At 39.9% G+C, this 19,588-nt stretch overlaps 1 protein-coding gene across 2 annotated transcripts in view; it reads left to right on the forward strand.

The window, feature by feature from the left end:
- Positions 1-18,804, forward strand: part of LOC110484326 (SMAD family member 4) — a 34,411-nt gene extending 15,607 nt beyond the window's left edge. For both annotated transcript variants that reach the window (XM_085571413.1, XM_085571414.1), the window contains 5 exons: positions 913-963; positions 3,315-3,498; positions 4,583-4,751; positions 10,633-10,771; positions 15,224-18,804. In XM_085571413.1, the coding sequence (XP_085427539.1) occupies positions 913-963; positions 3,315-3,498; positions 4,583-4,751; positions 10,633-10,771; positions 15,224-15,435 (755 nt within the window). In that variant the 3' untranslated portion in view covers positions 15,436-18,804. The remainder of the gene's footprint in view (positions 1-912; positions 964-3,314; positions 3,499-4,582; positions 4,752-10,632; positions 10,772-15,223) is intronic.
- Positions 18,805-19,588: the final 784 nt, after the last annotated feature.

Here is a 19,588-nt window from a genome sequence, read left to right on the forward strand (position 1 = left end):
TTGGGATAAATTTGTATAAATTTGGAATAAATTTGGAATAAATAGAATATAAATTTGGTATAAATTTGGGATAAATTTGGAATAAATTTGGAATAAATTGAATATAAATTGGGTATAAATTTGGGATAAATTTGGAAAAAATTTGTGATAAACTTGGAATAAATAGAATATAAATTTGGTATAAATTTGGAAAAAAATTTGGAATAAATTTGGTATAAATTTGGGAGAAATTTCGGATAAATTGAATATAGATTTAATATAAATTTAATATAAAATTAGTCAAAATTTGGGATAAATTTAATATAAATTTAATATAAATTTAATATAAATGTAATATAAAATTAGTCAAAATTTGGGATAAACTTGGGATAGATTTAATACAAATTTAATATAAATTTGTAATAAATTAGTAAAAATTTAATAGAAATTTAGTATAAATTTGGGATAAATTTAATATAAATGTAGTAAAAATTTAATATAAATTTGGGAGAAATTTGGGATAAATTGAATAGAGATTTAATAGAAATTTAATATAAAATTAGTCAAAATTTGGGATAAATTTAATATAAATTTAATATAAATTTAGGGTAAATACGGTAAAAATTTGGTATAAATTTAGTCTAATTTTGGTATAAATTTAATATAAATTTAGTATAAATTTGGAATAAATTAAATATAAATTTTGCATAAATTTGGAATAAATTTAATAAAAATTCTGTATAAATTTGGGATAATTTTGGGATAAATTTGGGATAATTTTGGGATAAATTTAGTATAAATTTGGCCTAAATTTAACAGAAATTTTATACAAATTTAAAATAAATTTAATACAAATTTTAATACAAATTTCATATAAATTTCATATAAATTTCATAAAAATTTAATTAATTTTTTTGGGTATTTTTTTCCCAGGGCCGGTCCACAACGAGCTCGCCTTCCAACCTCCGATCTCCAATCACCCCGGTGAGTCAAAATGCAAATCCGGTCATTAGTATGCAAATTAGATGCAAATTAGACCCAGATTTAATATCTAATAGGTGGAGCTCGAAACGGGTGTGGGACTCCCCCTGATTCCGATAAACTCATTTGCATATAATTAAATCCTGTGATTATTTGCGTTCCTATACCATGCCAATTCATTAATGAATATGCAAATTATATGTAAATTAGATATGGATGGAATAGAAAATAGGTGGAGCTCGAAACGGGTGTGGGAGTCAGATTTGGATTCGTCCCCCTGATTCCGATAAACTCATTTGCATATAATTATATCCCGTGATTATTTGTGCTCCTAACAATGTAAATCCAATCACCAATATGCAAATTATATGTAAATTAGATCCAGATCGAATAAGAGCTCGAAACGGGTGTGGGAGTTAGATTTGGGTTTGTCCCCCTGATTCCGATAAACTCATTTGCATATCATTATATCCCGTGATTATTCGTGCTCCTAACCAATATAAATCCAATAATGAATATGCAAATTATATGTAAATTAGATCCGGATCGAATAAGAGCTCAAAACGGGTGTGGGAGTCAGATTTGGGTTCATCCCCCTGATTCCAATAAATCATTTGCATATCATTATATCCCGTGATTATTCGTGCTCCTAACCAATGTCAATCCAATAATGAATATGCAAATTATATGTAAATTAGATCCGGATCGAATAAGAGCTCGAAACGGGTGTGGGAGTCAGATTTGGGTTTGTACCCCTGACTCCATTAAATCATTTGCATATAATTATATCCCGTGATCATTCGTGCTCCTAAACAATATAAGTCCTATAATGAATATGCAAATTATATGTAAATTAGATCCGGATCGAATAAGAGCTCGAAACGGGTGTGGGAGTCAGATTTGGGTTTGTCTCCCTGATTCCAATAAACTCATTTGCATATCATTATATCCCGTGATTATTCGTGCTCCTAACCAATGTCAATCCAATAATGAATATGCAAATTATATGTAAATTAGATCCGGACCGAATAAGAGCTCGAAACGGGTGTGGGAGTCAGATTTGGGTTTGTCCCCCTGATTCCGAGAAGCTCATTTGCATATAATTATATCCCGTGATTATTCGTGCTCCTAAACAATATAAGTCCAACAATGAATATGCAAATTATATGTAAATTAGATCCGGATCGAATAAGAGCTTGAAACGGGTGTGGGAGTCAGATTTGGGTTTGTCCCCCTGATTCTGATAAACTCATTTGCATATCATTATATCCCGTGATTATTCGTGCTCCTAACCAATGTCAATCCAACAATGAATATGCAAATTATATGTAAATTAGATCCAGATCGAATAAGAGCTCGAAACGGGTGTGGGAGTCAGATTTGGGTTTGTCCCCCTGATTCCAATAAATAATTTGCATATCATTATATCCCGTGATTATTCGTGCTCCTAACCAATGTCAATCCAACAATGAATATGCAAATTATATGTAAATTAGATCCAGATTGAATAAGAGCTCGAAACGGGTGTGGGAGTCAGATTTGGGTTTGTCCCCCTGATTCCGATAAACTCATTTGCATATAATTATATCCCGTGATTATTCGTGCTCCTAACCACTGTCAATCCAACAATGAATATGCAAATTATATGTAAATTAGATCAGGCTAGAATAGCAAATAGGTTCAATTCGAAACGGGTGTGGGAGTCAGATTTGGGTTTGTCCCCCTGATTCCGATAAACTCATTTGCATATAATTATATCCCGTGATTATTCGTGCTCCTAAAAATGTAAATCCAATCACCAATATGCAAATTATATGTAAATTAGATCCGGATCGAATAAGAGCTCAAAACGGGTGTGGGAGTCAGATTTGGGTTCGTCCCCCTGCCTCCAATAAATAATTTGCATATAATTATATTTTGTGATTATTTGTGCTCCTAACCAATGTCAATCCAATACTGAATATGCAAATTATATGTAAATTAGATCCGGACCGAATAAGAGCTCGAAACGGGTGTGGGAGTCAGATTTGGGTTCGTCCCCCTGCCTCCAATCAATAATTTGCATATCATTATATCCCGCGCTTATTCACCTTGCCGACGCTTGACATTCCCTCATTCCTATGCAAATCAGATGCAAATCAGATGCAAATCAGGCCAAACTCCACTATCAACCCCTATGAGCCCATCTCATTGCCCCCAACCCCTTCCCTGGCGGCCATTTTGAATAATCCTCCTTTTTTTTGGTTTTTTTTGGGTTTTTTTGGGTTTTTTTTGATTTTTTTTTTTTGTTGGCCGCCGGCTCGTTTGGCGCCTCCCCTTAACGACCCGTCGGCCTCATCAATTATGCAAATCAGCGCCGGAATATTGGTGCTCCATCGCCTACTTCGAGATGGACGTGCAGGTGGGCGAGACCTTCAAGGTGCCCTCCAGTTGTCCCGTGGTCACCGTGGACGGTTACGTGGACCCGTCGGGCGGCGACCGCTTCTGCCTGGGCCAATTGTCCAACGTGCACCGGACGGAGGCCATCGAGAGGGTCAGGTGGGCTCATTAATATGCAAATGAGGCGGAGGAATAATTAGGAGAAAACGCGGCGGGGTAATTAAAGGGGCGGTGGGGCGGAGTGCGGGGGGGGGGGGTTGAAGAAGCAAGATGGCGGCTCATTGAGGGGTGGGTGGGGAAGTGGAATTATTAATATGCAAATTAGCATGCAAAATATGCAAATTGGCGCGCAGCCGCCAACGCGCGCCGTGCCTCAGTTTCCCCGAACGTCAGCATTTCCCTCTAGGACTGAAATTTCACGGTTCGAACACGCTAAAAACACGCGTGACGTGGCGTGTGACGCGCTCGGCCACCCCGCAAACCCGATCCTGTGTTTGTGGCGCTGCGGAGAACCATGAAAACGCGCCGTGCCTCAGTTTCCCCGAACTTCAACATTTCCCTATAGAACCGAAAGTTCACGGTTCGAACACGCGAAAAACACGACCCGTGTTCCATGTTCAGAATGACACGAGGACCTCATCCCGTGTTTGTGGTGCTACAGAGACCCCCGAACACGTACCGTGCCTCAGTTTCCCCAAACTTCAACATTTCCTTCTAGAACCAAAACAACACGCTAAAAACACGCGTGACGGGTCCCGTGTTCCATGTTCAGAACACCATGAGCGCCCCATCCCGTGTTTCCCGTGTTGGAGTCCATGTGAAAAACACGCCGTGCCTCAGTTTCCCCAAACTTCAATATTTCCTTCTAGAACCGAAAGTTCATGGTACGAACACGCTAAAAACATGCGTGGCGTCACATGTCACGTGTTCTGAACATTACCACCCCGTCCCATGTTTCTGGTGCTACAGACCACGGCAAAAAACACGCCGTGCCTCAGTTTCCCCAAACGTCAACATTTCCTTCCAGAACCGAAATTTCACTTTTCGAACACGCTAGAAACACGCGTGACGTGGCGTGTGACGCGTTCACCCACCCCCAAGACCCCATCCCGTGTTTGCGGCGCTGCGGAGAACCACGAAACCGCGCCGTGCCTCAGTTTCCCCAAACATCAACATTTCCTTATAGAACCGAAATTTCACTTTTCGAACACGCTAAGCACACGCGTGTTCTCCGTCCTCACAGGCTGCACATCGGCAAGGGCGTGCAGCTGGAGTGCAAAGGCGAGGGCGACGTGTGGGTGCGGTGCCTGAGCGACCACGCCGTCTTCGTGCAGAGTTATTACCTGGACCGCGAGGCGGGCCGGGCGCCCGGCGACGCCGTGCACAAGATCTACCCCAGCGCCTACATCAAGGTGGGCTGCGCTAATTAATCCATTAATTAATTAATTGATTAATCGATCGATTGATCGGTTAATGGATGCGTCGATTTGTTGGTGGATCGGTTGGTTGGGATGGGTAACAATGGGAGGGGGGTGAGGGTTTGTTGGTTAATTGGTTAATTAATTGGTTAATTGGCTCTACCCCAGCGCCTACATCAAGGTGGGCTGCGCTAATTAATCCATTAATTAATTAATTGATTAATCGATTGATTGATTCATCAGTTAATCGATTCGTTGGTGGATCGGTTGGTTGGGATGGGTAGCAATGGAGGAGGGGGGTGAGGGTTTGTTGGTTAATTGGTTAATTAATTGGTTAATTGGCTCTACCCCAGCGCCTACATCAAGGTGGGCTGCGCTCGTTAATCCATTAATCAATCAATCCATTAATTAATTGATTGATTGATTGATTCATCAGTTAATCGATTCGTTGGCAGATCGGTTGGTTGGGATGGGTAACAATGGGGGGGCGGGTGAGGGTTTGTTGGTTAATTAGTTAATTAATTGGTTAATTGGCTCTACCCCAGCGGCGCTAATTAATCCATTAATTAATTAATTAATTAATTAATCGATCGATTGATTGATTGATCAGTTAATCGATTCGTTGGCGGATCGGTTGGTTGGGATGGGTAGCAATGGGAGGGGGGAGGGTGAGGGTTTGTTGGTTAATTGGTTAATTAATTGGTTAATTGGCTCTACCCCAGCGCCTACATCAAGGTGGGCTGCGCTAATTAATCCATTAATTAATTAATTAATTGATTGATCGATTGATTGATCGGTTAATGGATGCGTCGATTTGTTGGCGGATCGGTTGGTTGGGATGGGTAACAATGGGGAGGGAGGTGAGGGTTTGTTGGTTAATTGGTTAATTAATTGGTTAATTGGCTCTACCCCAGCGCCTACATCAAGGTGGGCTGCGCTAATTAATCCATTAATTAATTGATTGATTGATTGATCAGTTAATCGATTCGTTGGTGGATGGGTTGGTTGGGATGGGTAGCAATGGAGGGGGGGGGTGAGGGTTTGTTGGTTAATTAGTTAATTAATTGGTTAATTGGCTCTACCCCAGCGCCTACATCAAGGTGTGCTGCGCTAATTGATCCATTAATTGATTGATTGATTGATCAGTTAATCGATTCGTTCGGTTTTTTTTGGGTTTTTTTGGGTTTTGCTTTTTTAATTGGCGGATGCGGCGGGGTGAGGAATTAATTAATTAAATTTTTTTAATTGTTTATTTATTTATTTATTTATTTATTTATTAGAGCAAGGACGGATTGGTTTATTTATTTATTTATTTATTTATTTATTTATTTATTTATTTATCTATTTATTTATTTATTTATTAGAGCAAGGACGGATTTGTTTATTTATTTATTTATTTATTTATTTATCTATTTATTTATTTATTTATCAGAGTAAGGACGTATTGGTTTGTTTGTTTATTTATTTATTTATCTATTTATTGATCAGCGCAAGGATGTATTTGTTTATTTATTTATTTATTTATTTATTTATTTATTTATCAATATATCTATTTATTTATTTATTTATCAGTGTAAGGATGTATTTATTTATTTATTTATTTATTTATTTATTTATATGAGGACGTATTGGTTTATTTATTTATTTATTTAATTATGTATTTATTTATTTATAAGAATAAGGACATATTGGTTTATTTGTTTATTTATTAATTTATTTACTCATTTATTTATCAGAGTAAGGACTGTATTGGTTTATTTATTTATTTACCTGTTTAGATATTTATTTATTTATTTATTAGAGTAAGGACTTATTTATTTATTTATTTATTTATTTATTTATTTATTTATCAGAGTAAGGACGTATTGGTTTATTTGTTTCTTTATTTATTTATTTATTTATCTATTTATATATTGATTTATTGATTTATCAGAGTAAGGACGTATTGGTTTATTTATTTATTTATTTATCTATTACATATTTATTTATTTATTTATTAGAGTAAGAATTTATTTATTTATTTATTTATTTATTTATTTATCAGAGTAAGGACGTATTGGTTTATTTGTTTCTTTATTTATTTATTTATTTATCTATTTATATATTGATTTATTGATTTATCAGAGTAAGGACGTATTGGTTTATTTATTTATTTGTTTGTTTATTTATTTGTCTATTTATTTATTCGTTTATTTATCAGAGTAAGGATGGTTTGTTTGTTTATTTAAATAGGTAATAATTTGTTTATTTAATTGAGGACGCGTTTGTTCCTTTGTCTAATAAAAGACGAAGGTATTTATTTATTAATATAGGAATATGTTTATTTATGTATTTATTTATTTATTTATTAGAATAAGGATGCATTTATTTATTAATTTATTAAGATAGGGATGAGTTTATTTATTTATTTATTTATTTATTTATTTATTTATTCATTTATTAGAATAAGGATGCATTTATTTATTTATTTATTAAGATAGGGATGAGTTTATTTATTTATTTATTTATTTATTCATTTATTAAGATAGGGATGAGTTTATTTATTTATTTATTTATTTATTCATTTATTAAGATAGGGATGTGTGTATTTATTTATTTATTTATTTATTTATTTATTAGAATAAGGATGCATTTATTTCTTCATTTATTAAGATAGGGATGTGTTTATTTATTTATTTATTTATTTATGTATTTATTTATTAGAATAAGGATGCATTTATTTATTTATTTATTAGAACAGGGATCCGTTTATTTATTTATTCATTCATTTATTAAAATAAGGATTGATTTATTTGTTTATTAGGATAAGGAATTTGTTTGTTTGTTTATTTATTGGAATAAGAGTTTATTTATTTATTTATTTATTTATTTACTTATTAATATATTTATTTATGTAATTATTTATTTATTAGAATAAGGATTTATTTATTCAGTTATTTATTGGAATAAGGATTTATTTATTTAGTTGTTTATTAAAATAAGCCTGTATTTATTTATTTATTTATTTATTTAAATAAGGGTGTATTTGTTTATTTGTTTATTAAAATAGGGATGTATTTATATATTTATCCGAATAAGGATTGATTGATTGATTGATTGATTTATTGGCATAAGGATTTATTTATTTAGTTATTTATTAAAATAAGGATGTATTTATTTATTTATTTAAATAAGGGTGTATTAGTTTATTTGCTTATTAAAATAAGGATGTATTTATATATTTATTAGAATAAGGATTGATTGATTGATTGATTGATTGATTTATTGGCATAAGGATTCATTTATTTATTTATTAGAAAAGGAGATAATTTATTTATTTATTTATTTATTTAGCGACATGAGGAATTTATTTATTTACTTATTTATATATTTGTTTATTTATTCATTCGTTCATTTATTGATTGATCTATTGATTTAGTGGAATATGGAATTTAGGTACTTATTTATTTATTTATTTATTGGAACGAGGCATTTGTTTCTTCATTTATTAATTTTTTTATTTCTTTCGTGGAATAAGGGATTTATTGATTTATTTATTTATTTGGGCATTTTATTTATTTCGTGGAATAAGGAATGGAATTAATGAGTTAATTAAATTAATTAATTAGTTTATTTGTTTATTTTGTGGGACAAGGAATTTATTTATTTATTTATTTATTCATTCATTTATTCATTTATTCATTTATTCATTTATTTATTTATTCATTTATTCATTTATTTATTTATTATTATAATTGGAATGGGGGATTTCATTGATTTGTGAGTTTATTTGTTCGTTTATTCGTTTCCTCGTTAATTTATTTGTTTCGCGGGGTGAGGAATGGTTCCAAACGAACCGGTTTGAATCTAGCCAGTTCCAAACTAACCGGTTAGTTCCAAATTAACCGGTTCCAAACTAACCAGTTCCAAACTAACCGGTTCCAAACGAACCGGTTTGAATCTAGCCAGTTCCAAACTAACCAGTTAGTTCCAAATTAACCGGTTCCAAACTAGCCAGTTCCAAACTAACCGGTTCCAAACTAACCGGTTCCAAATTAACCGGTTTGAATCTAGCCAGTTCCAAACTAACCAGTTCCAAATTAACCAGTTCCAAACTAACCGGTTCCAAACTAACCAGTTCCAAACTAACCAGTTCCAAATTAACCAGTTCCAAATTAACCGGTTCCAAACTAACCGGTTCCAAACGAACCGGTTTGAATCTAGCCAGTTCCAAACTAACCAGTTAGTTCCAAATTAACCGGTTCCAAATTAACCAGTTCCAAACTAACCGGTTTGAATCTAGCCAGTTCCAAACTAACCAGTTAGTTCCAAATTAACCGGTTCCAAACTAGCCAGTTCCAAACTAACCAGTTCCAAATTAACCGGTTCCAAACTAACCGGTTTGAAACTAGCCAGTTCCAAATTAACCGGTTCCAAACTAACCGGTTCCAAACTAACCGGTTTAAATCTAGCCAGTTTGAAATTAACCAGTTCCAAACTAGCCAGTTCCAAACTAACCGGTTTGAATCTAGCCAGTTCCAAACTAACCGGTTCCAAACTAACCGGTTTGAAACTAACCGGTTTGAATCTAGCCAGTTCCAAACTAACCGGTTTGAAACTAGCCAGTTCGAAATTAACCGGTTCCAAACTAACCGGTTTGAATCTAACCAGTTCCAAACTAACCAGTTCCAAACTAACCGGTTCCAAACTAACCGGTTCGGTCACAATTAACCCCTTACAAACGAAGCGGTTAGAACGAAACTGGTAGAAACTAACCGGTTAGAAACTAACCGGTTCCAAACTAACCGGTTTGAAACTAGCCAGTTCCAAACTAACCGGTTCCAAACTAACCAGTTCCAAACTAACCGGTTTGAAACTAGCCGGTTTGAAACTAACCGGTTCCAAACTAACCAGTTCCAAACTAACCAGTTCCAAATTAACCAGTTCCAAACTAACCGGTTCGGTCACAATTAACCCCTTACAAACAAACCGGTTAGAACGAAACTGGTAGAAACTAGCCAGTTCCAAACTAACCGGTTCCAAACTAACCAGTTCCAAATTAACCAGTTCCAAACTAACCAGTTCCAAACTAACCGGTTTGAATCTAGCCAGTTCCAAACTAACCAGTTCCAAACTAACCGGTTTGAATCTAGCCAGTTTGAAACGAACCAGTTCCAAACTAACCAGTTCCAAACTAACTGGTTCCAAACTAACCAGTTCGGTCACAATTAACCCCTTACAAACGAACCGGTTAGAATGAAACTGGTAGAAACTAACCAGTTCCAAACTAACCGGTTTGAAACTAACCAGTTCCAAATTAACCAGTTCCAAACTAACCGGTTCCAAACAAACCGGTTCGGTCACAATTAACCCCTTACAAACAAACTGGTTAGAACAAAACTGGTAGAAACTAACTGGTTAGAAACTAACCGGTTCCAAACTAACCGGTTTGAAACTAGCCAGTTCGAAATTAACCAGTTCCAAACTAACCGGTTGGAAAACTAACCGGTTTGAAAACTAACCGGTTGGAAAACTAACCGGTTTGAAAACTAACCGGTTTGGAAAACTAACCGGTTTGAAAACTAACCGGTTTGAAAACTAACCGGTTTGAAACTAACCGGTTTGAAAACTAACCGGTTTGGAAAACTAACCGGTTTGGAAAACTAACCGGTTTGAAAACTAACCGGTTTGGAAAACTAACCGGTTTGAAAACTAACCGGTTTGAAAACTAACCGGTTTGAAACTAACCGGTTTGAAAACTAACCGGTTTGAAACTAACCGGTTGGAAAACTAACCGGTTTGAAAACTAACCGGTTTGAAAACTAACCGGTTTGAAAACGAACCGGTTTGAAAACTAACTGGTTTGAAACTAACCGGTTTATTCCCTCCCCCGCAGGTGTTCGACCTGCGGCAGTGCCACCGGCAGATGCAGCAGCAGGCGGCCACCGCTCAGGCCGCCGCCGCCGCCCAGGCGGCCGCCGTGGCCGGCAACATCCCCGGGCCGGGCTCCGTGGGGGGCATCGCGCCGGCCATCAGTGAGTACCGACCTGCCAGGACCTGTGGGGCGGGGGATGTTGAGCTCTCAGCTGCCAGGACCTTGAGCTTTGATCTGCCAGGACCTTGAGCTCTGAGCTGCCAGGACCTTGGGGTGCCGGGATTGTTGTCACTGAGCTGCCAGGACCTGGGGGGTGACACAGGAGCCGTGGCCGGCAACATCCCCGGGCCGGGCTCCGTGGGGGGCATCGCCCCGGCCATCAGTGAGTACCGACCTGCCAGGACCTGTGGGGGCGCGGGGTGTTGAGCTCTGAGCTGCCAGGACCTTGAGCTTTGATCTGCCAGGACCTTGAGCTCTGAGCTGCCAGGACCTTGAGGTGCCGGGATTGTTGTCACTGAGCTGCCAGGACCTTGAGCTCTGAGCTGCCAGGACCTTGAGCTTTGATCTGCCAGGACCTCGAGCTCTGAGCTGCCAGGACCTTGAGGTGCCAGGACCTTGAGCTCTGAGCTGCCAGGACCTTTGGGTGCCAGGTTATTGACCTTGAACTGCCAGGACCTTGAGCTGCCAGGACCTTGAGCTTTGATCTGCCAGGACCTCGAGCTCTGAGCTGCCAGGACCTTGAGGTGCCAGGATTGTTGTCACTGAGCTGCCAGGACCTTGAGCTCTGAGCTTCCAGGACCTTGGGGTGCCAGGTTATTGTCACTGAGCTGCCAGGACCTTAAGGTGTCAGGACCTTGAGCTGCCATGACCTTGGGGTGCCAGGACCTTGAGCTCTGAGCTGCCAGGACCTTGAGGTTCCAGGACATTGAGCTCTGAGCTGCCAGGACCTTGGGGTGCCGGGATTGTTGTCACTGAGCTGCCAGGACCTTGAGTTCTGAGCTGCCTGGACCTTGAGCTTTGATCTGCCAGGACCTTGAGCTCTGAGCTGCCAGGACCTTGAGGTGCCAGGACCTTGAGCTGCCAGGACCTTGAGCTCTGAGCTGCCAGGACATTGAGGTGCCAGGACCTTGAGCTTTGATCTGCCAGGACCTTGAGTTCTGAGCTGCCAGGACCTTGGGGTGCCGGGATTGTTGTCACTGAGCTGCCAGGACCTGGGGGGTGACACAGGAGCCGTGGCCGGCAACATCCCCGGGCCGGGCTCCGTGGGGGGCATCGCCCCGGCCATCAGTGAGTACCGACCTGCCAGGACCTGTGGGGGCGCGGGGTGTTGAGCTCTGAGCTGCCAGGACCTTGAGCTTTGATCTGCCAGGACCTTGAGCTCTGAGCTGCCAGGACCTTGAGGTGCCGGGATTGTTGTCACTGAGCTGCCAGGACCTTGAGCTCTGAGCTGCCAGGACCTTGAGCTTTGATCTGCCAGGACCTCGAGCTCTGAGCTGCCAGGACCTTGAGGTGCCAGGACCTTGAGCTCTGAGCTGCCAGGACCTTTGGGTGCCAGGTTATTGACCTTGAACTGCCAGGACCTTGAGCTGCCAGGACCTTGAGCTTTGATCTGCCAGGACCTCGAGCTCTGAGCTGCCAGGACCTTGAGGTGCCAGGATTGTTGTCACTGAGCTGCCAGGACCTTGAGCTCTGAGCTTCCAGGACCTTGGGGTGCCAGGTTATTGTCACTGAGCTGCCAGGACCTTAAGGTGTCAGGACCTTGAGCTGCCATGACCTTGGGGTGCCAGGACCTTGAGCTCTGAGCTGCCAGGACCTTGAGGTTCCAGGACATTGAGCTCTGAGCTGCCAGGACCTTGGGGTGCCGGGATTGTTGTCACTGAGCTGCCAGGACCTGGGGGGTGACACAGGAGCCGTGGCCGGCAACATCCCCGGGCCGGGCTCCGTGGGGGGCATCGCGCCGGCCATCAGTGAGTACCGACCTGCCAGGACCTGTGGGGGCGGGGGGTGTTGAGCTCTGAGCTGCCAGGACCTTGAGCTTTGATCTGCCAGGACCTTGAGCTCTGAGCTGCCAGGACCTTGAGGTGATGGGATATTGGCACAGAACTGCCAGGACCTTGAGCTCTGAGCTGCCAGGACCTTGGAGTGCCGGGATTGTTGGCACTGAGCTGCCAGGACCTTGAGTTCTGAGCTGCCTGGACCTTGAGCTTTGATCTGCCAGGACCTTGAGCTCTGAGCTGCCAGGACCTTGAGGTGCCAGGACTTTGAGCTGCCAGGACCTTGAGGTGCTGGGATTGTTGGCACTGAGCTGCCAGGACCTTGAGCTCTGAGCTGCCAGGACCTTGAGCTATGAGCTGCCAGGACCTTGAGCTCTGAACTGCCAGGACCTTGAAGTGACAGGATATTGGGGTGCCAGGACCTTGGAGTGTCAGGATGTTGGCACTGAGCTGCCAGGACCTTAAGCTCTGAGCTGCCAGGACCTGGGGCTGCCAGGACCTTAAGGAGTCAGGATTCTGAGCTCTGACCTGCCAGGACCTTGAGCTGCCAGGACCTTGAGCTCTGAGCTGCCAGGACCTTGGGGTGCCAGGATTATTGTCATTCAGCTGCCAGGACCTTGAGCTCTGAGCTGCCAGGACCTTGGGGTGACAGGATTATTGTCATTCAGCTGCCAGAACCTTTAGCTCTGACCTGCCAGGACCTTGAGCTTTGACCTGCCAGGACCTTGAGCTGCCAGAACCTTTAGCTTTGACCTGCCAGGACCTTGAGCTCTGAACTGCCAGGACCTTGAGCTGCCAGGACCTTGAGCTCTGAGCTTCCAGGACCTTGGGTTGCCAGGACCTTGAGTTCTGAGCTGCCAGGACCTTGAGCTTTGACCTGCCAGGACCTTGAGCTGCCAGGACCTTAAGCTTTGACCTGCCAGGACCTTGAGGTGCCAGAACCTTTAGCTTTGACCTGCCAGGACCTTGAGCTGCCAGAACCTTCATCTCTGACCTGCCAGGACCTTGAGCTTTGACCTGCCAGGACCTTGAGGTGCCAGAACCTTTAGCTTTGACCTGCCAGGACCTTTAGCTTTGACCTGCCAGGACCTTGAGCTTTGACCTGCCAGGACCTTGAGGTGCCAGGACCTTTGGGTGCCAGGACCTTAAGCTTTGACCTGCCAGGACCTTGAGCTGCCAGGACCTTGAGCTTTGACCTGCCAGGACCTTGAGCTTTGACCTGCCAGGACCTTGACCTGCCAGGACCTTGAGCTTTGACCTGCCAGGACCTTGACCTGCCAGGACCTTGAGGTGCCAGGACCTTAAGCTTTGACCTGCCAGGACCTTGAGCTTTGACCTGCCAGGACCTTGAGCTTCCAGGACCTTGAGCTTTGATCTGCCAGGACCTTGACCTGCCAGGACCTTGACCTGCCAGGACCTTGAGCTTTGACCTGCCAGGATCTTGAGCTTTGACCTGCCAGGACCTTGAGCTTCCAGGACCTTAAGCTTTGACCTGCCAGGACCTTGAGCTTTGACCTGCCAGGACCTTGACCTGCCAGGACCTTGAGGTGCCAGGACCTTAAGCTTTGACCTGCCAGGACCTTGAGGTGCCAGGACCTTGAGCTTTGATCTGCCAGGACCTTGAGCTTTGACCTGCCAGGACCTTGAGCTTCCAGGACCTTGAGCTTTGACCTGCCAGGACCTTGACCTGCCAGGACCTTGAGCTTTGACCTGCCAGGACCTTGAGCTTTGACCTGCCAGGACCTTGAGGTGCCAGGACCTTAAGCTTTGACCTGCCAGGACCTTGAGCTTTGACCTGCCAGGACCTTGGGGTGTCAGGACCTTGAGCTTTGATCTGCCAGGACCTTGACCTGCCAGGACCTTGAGCTTTGATCTGCCAGGACCTTTGGGTGTCAAGACCTTGAGCTCTGAGCTGCCAGGACCTTGAGCTGCCAGGACCTTGAGCTGCCAGGACCTTGAGCTTTGACCTGCCAGGACCTTGACCTGCCAGGACCTTGAGCTGCCAGGACCTTGACCTGCCAGGACCTTGAGCTTTGACCTGCCAGGACCTTGATCTGCCAGGACCTTGAGCTTCCAGAACCTTCATCTCTGACCTGCCAGGACCTGGGGGGCATCATGGGATTATTGCCACTGACCTGCCAGGACCTTGGGGCCGCCATTTTGACGCCGCCATTTTGAGGCCGCCATCTTGAGGCCGCCATCTTGACCCCACCCATCCAATAACGGCGATATACCACACATCTAATATATATAAAAATACATGTATGGCCCATACGTGATCACGCATGACCTTCCCGTGTTCTGGATCTCTCGGTGGTCGCCGCCATCTTGAGGCCGCCATCTTGAGACCTCCAATGTAACTCCACCCATGCAATAACGGTGATAAACCACACATGTAATTGATGTAAAAATGAACGTATGGCACATACGTGATCACGCGTGACCTTCCCGTGTTCTCCCGGGTTTGTCGGTCGCCGCCGCCATCTTGCGGCCGCCATCTTGACGCCTCCAATGTAACCCCACCCATCCACCAACGGGATATACCACACATGTAATTGATGTAAAAATGAACGTATGGCACATACGTGATCACGCGTGACCTCGCCGTGTTCCCGCAGGCTTGTCGGCCGCCGCGGGCATCGGCGTGGACGACCTGCGGCGCCTCTGCATCCTGCGCCTGAGCTTCGTCAAGGGCTGGGGGCCCGACTACCCGCGGCAGAGCATCAAGGAGACGCCATGTTGGATCGAGATCCACCTGCACCGCGCGCTGCAGCTGCTCGACGAGGTGCTGCACACCATGCCCATGGCCGAGCCCCAGCCCCTGGACTGAGGGAAAAAAACCCAAATTTGGGTCGCCGAAAATTCCAGTTTTCAGGCGCTTTTTACCGCGAGAAAATCCGACGAGAAACGGGGTTTCGACGGGGGAAAAAGCGGATTTTAAAGCGGAAAAATCCGATTTTTAACCCCAAAAAATCCGATTTTTAACCCCAAAAAATGCCATTTTCACCGGGCCGGATTGGGTCCCCAAAAATTCAATTTTTCAGGCGCTTTTTACCGCGAGAAAATCCGATGAAAAATGCGTTTTTTACGGCGAAAAGAGAGGATTTTAAAGCAAAAAAATCCGATTTTTAACCCCAAAAATCCGATTTTTAACCCAAAAAATCCCATTTTCACCGGGCCGGATTGGGTCCCCAAAAATTCAATTTTTCAGGCGCTTTTTACCGCGAGAAAATCCGATGAAAAATGCGGTTTTTACGGCGAAAAGAGCGGATTTTAAAGGGAAAAAATCCGATTTTTAATGCAGTTTTTGTAGTGAAAAAATCCGATTTGAAAGCCCAAAAAAAATCCGATTTTTAACCCCAAAAAATCCGGTTTTTAACCCAAAAAAATCTGATTTTTAACCCCAAAAAATCCAATTTTTAACCCCAAAAAATCCGATTTTTAACCCAAAAAAATCCGATTTTTAACCCCAAAAAATCCGATTTTTAACCCCAAAAAATCCAATTTTTAACCCAAAAAAATCCAATTTTTAACCCAAAAAATCCCATTTTCACCAGGCCGGATTGAGTCCCCAAAATTTCAAGTTTTCAGGCGCTTTTTACCGCGAGAAAATCCGAGGAAAAATGCGTTTTTTATGGGGAAAAAAGCGGATTTTAAAGCAGAAAAATCCGATTTTTAATGCGGGTTTTGTCGCGGAAAAATCTGATTTTAAAGCCCAAAAAAAATCCGATTTTACACCCCAAAAAATCCAATTTTTAACCCCAAAAAATCAGATTTTTAACCCCAAAAAAATCCGATTTTTAACCCAAAAAAATCCGATTTTTAACCCCAAAAAATCCAATTTTTAACCCAAAAAAATCCGATTTTTAACCCAAAAAAATCCGATTTTCACCGGGCCGGGTTGAGTCCCCAAAAATTCAATTTTTCAGGCGCTTTTTACCGCAAGAAAATCCGGTGAAAAAAGCGGATTTTAAAGGGAAAAAATCCAAATTTTAATGCGGTTTTTGTAGTGAAAAAATCCAATTTTAAAGCCCCAAAAAAATCCGATTTTTAGCCCCAAAAAATCCGATTTTTAACCCCAAAAAATCCCATTTTTAACCCCAAAAAATCTGATCTTTAACCCCAAAAAATCCCATTTTTAACCCCAAAAAATCCGATTTTTAACCCCAAAAAATTCCGATTTTTAACCCAAAAAAATCCGATTTTTAACCCAAAAAAATCCAATTTTTAACCCCAAAAAATCCAATTTTTAACCCCAAAAAATCCCATTTTCACCAGGCCGGATTGGGTCCCCAAAAATTCAATTTTTCAGGCGCTTTTTATCGCGTAAAAATCCGATTAAAAACGCATTTCTTGTCCCAAAAATAACCAAATTTTAGGGCGAAAAACCAAAAAAAAAATCCGATTTTAAAAGCTGATTTTTGGGGAAAAAATTGGGAATTTTTGGGAAAAAAATTGGGAATTTTTGGGGAAAAAATTGGGATTTTTTGGGATAAAATCAGGTATTTTTTGGGATAAAATCAGGTATTTTTTGGGATAAAATTAGGTATTTTTTGGGAAAAATTTGGGAATTTTGGGGGGAAAAAATGGGAATTTTTGGGGACAAATTTGAAAGGGAAAAAATCCGATTTTAAATGCGGTTTTTAATCTCAAAAAGATCTGGTTTAAAATAAAAAAAATCTGATTTTAAACACGTTTTTTCCCCCAAAAAGATCCAATTTTAAATCCACTTTTTATCCCCAAAAATATCGTTTTAAATCCCAAAAAAATCCGATTTTAAATCTGTTTTTTATTCCGAAAAAATCCGATTTTAGATCCCAAAAAAACCCATTTTTAGTCCCAAAAAATCCAATTTTAAATCCCAAAAAAAATTCGGTTTTAAATCCGCTTCGTGTCCCAAAAAATTCAAATTTTAAAGCGAAAAAAATCCGATTTAAAACGTGGTTTTTGTCCCCAAAAAATCCAATTTTAAACCTAAAAAATCCAATTTTAAACCTAAAAAAAATCCCAATTTTTGACCCAAAAAAACCAGTTTTAAATCCCCAAAAAATCCAATTTTAGACCTAAAAAAACCAGTTTTAAATCCCAACAAATTCAATTTTAAACCCAAAAAATTCAATTTTTGACTCAAAAAAAAATCGAATTTTCAACCTCCCAAAAAATCCGATTTGAAAGCCAAAAAAATCCGATTTTTAACCCCAAAAAAAACCAATTTTTAACCCAAAAACCCCAATTTTAAATCCCAAAAAAATCCAATTTTTAACCCCAAAAACCCCAATTTTTGACCCCAAAAAATCTGATTTTTAACCCCAAAAACCCCAATTTTTTGACCCCAAAAAATTAAATTTTAAACCCCAAAAATCCAATTTAAAAACCCGAAAAAAATTCGATTTTAAAACCCCTAAAAAAGCCGATTTTTTAACCCCAAAAATTCAAATTTTTGACCCAAAAAATTCAAATTTTTGACCTAAAAAATCCAATTTTCGCCTCAAAAAAAATTTCACATTTTTAACCCTTCTGGACCCAAATCGGAATTTAAAAAATTCCCAAAAATCTTCCCAAAAAATGGAATTTATTCCCTAAAAAATTCACTTTTCTATAGATTAAATGTATAGATTTCTATCCAAAAATCGCAATTTTTTTGTCCCAAAAATCGAAATATTTCCGTGATTTTGGTGGATAAAATTCGGATTTTTTTTTTTTTTAAGGTGAAAAAGGTCAAAATTGATAAAAAAAAAAATTCAATTTTTTTTTTAATGGTTTTTAATTGGGAAAAAAAAAATGGAATTTTTTACCCCAAAAAAATATTGAAAAAATTGAATTTTTTGCCCAATAAAAAAACGACCAAAAATTGATTTTGTTTCCCAATTAATTAGGAAAAAAAATTCAAATTTTTTTCATTTTTAAACATTTTTTAATTGGAAAAAAAAAAAATCAATTTTTGATCATTTTTTTATTGGGCAAAAAAATTCAATTTTTGGTCATTTTTTAATGGGAAAAAATTGAATTTTTTCCTTTTTTTTGCCCCAAAAAAAAATCCCTTTTTTTTTTCCCTTTTCTACATTTTTTATGACATAAATTTAATTAATTCATTACAATTAATTAGGATTAATTACGTAATAATGAAAATTCGGATTTTCCGCTCGCGGTCGTTTCTGCTTTTTCTCGCTGCAATAAAAATATTTAAAAAAAATCCAAATTTTGGAGTTTTTCTTTTGGGTGGGGGCGGGAATTTTTCCCCAAATTTCCCCAAATTTTCCCCAAATTTTCCCCTTTTTATTCTCATTTTTTACCCAATTTTTGCATCAAAAATTCGAATTTTTTGCCCAATTTTCCCCCATTTTAATCCAAATTTTTCCCCAAATTTTTCCGATTTTTTACCCATTTTTTCCTTCAAAAATTTGATTTTTTTTGCCCATTTTTTCCCCAATTTTTCACCAAATTTTTCCATCAAAAATTCCAATTTTTCCCCCATTTTAATCCCAATTTTTCTCTATTTTTTACCCAATTTTAACCCAATTTTTCCTTCAAAAATTCCAATTTTTTCCCCGTTTTTTCCCCAATTTCCCCCATTTTAATCCCAATTTTCCCCAAATTTTTTTCCCAAATTTTCCCCATTTTTCCTCCAAAAATTCCTATTTTTTGCCCATTTTTCCCCCAAATTTTTTCCAATTTTTCCCCAATTTTCTCTTCAAAAATTCAAATTTTTTACCCAATTTTCCCCAATTTTTTTTTTCAAAAATTGGATTTTTTCCCCCATTTCCCACCCAATTTTTTACTGATTTCCCCCCAATTTTTCCTTCAAAAATTCAAATTTTTTGCCCATTTTTCCCCCCAAATTTTCATTAATTTTTCCTTCCAAAATTCGAATTTTTTTCTCCATTTTTTGCCCATTTTTTGCCATTTTCCCCCAATTTTTCCTTCAAAAATTCAATTTTTTCCCCCTAATTTTCCCCATTTTTCCCTTCAAAAATTCAATTTTT

Source organism: Lonchura striata, chromosome W (assembly GCF_050655825.1).
Source record: "Lonchura striata isolate lonStrDom1 chromosome W, ASM5065582v1, whole genome shotgun sequence".
NCBI classification, from domain to species: domain Eukaryota; kingdom Metazoa; phylum Chordata; class Aves; order Passeriformes; family Estrildidae; genus Lonchura; species Lonchura striata.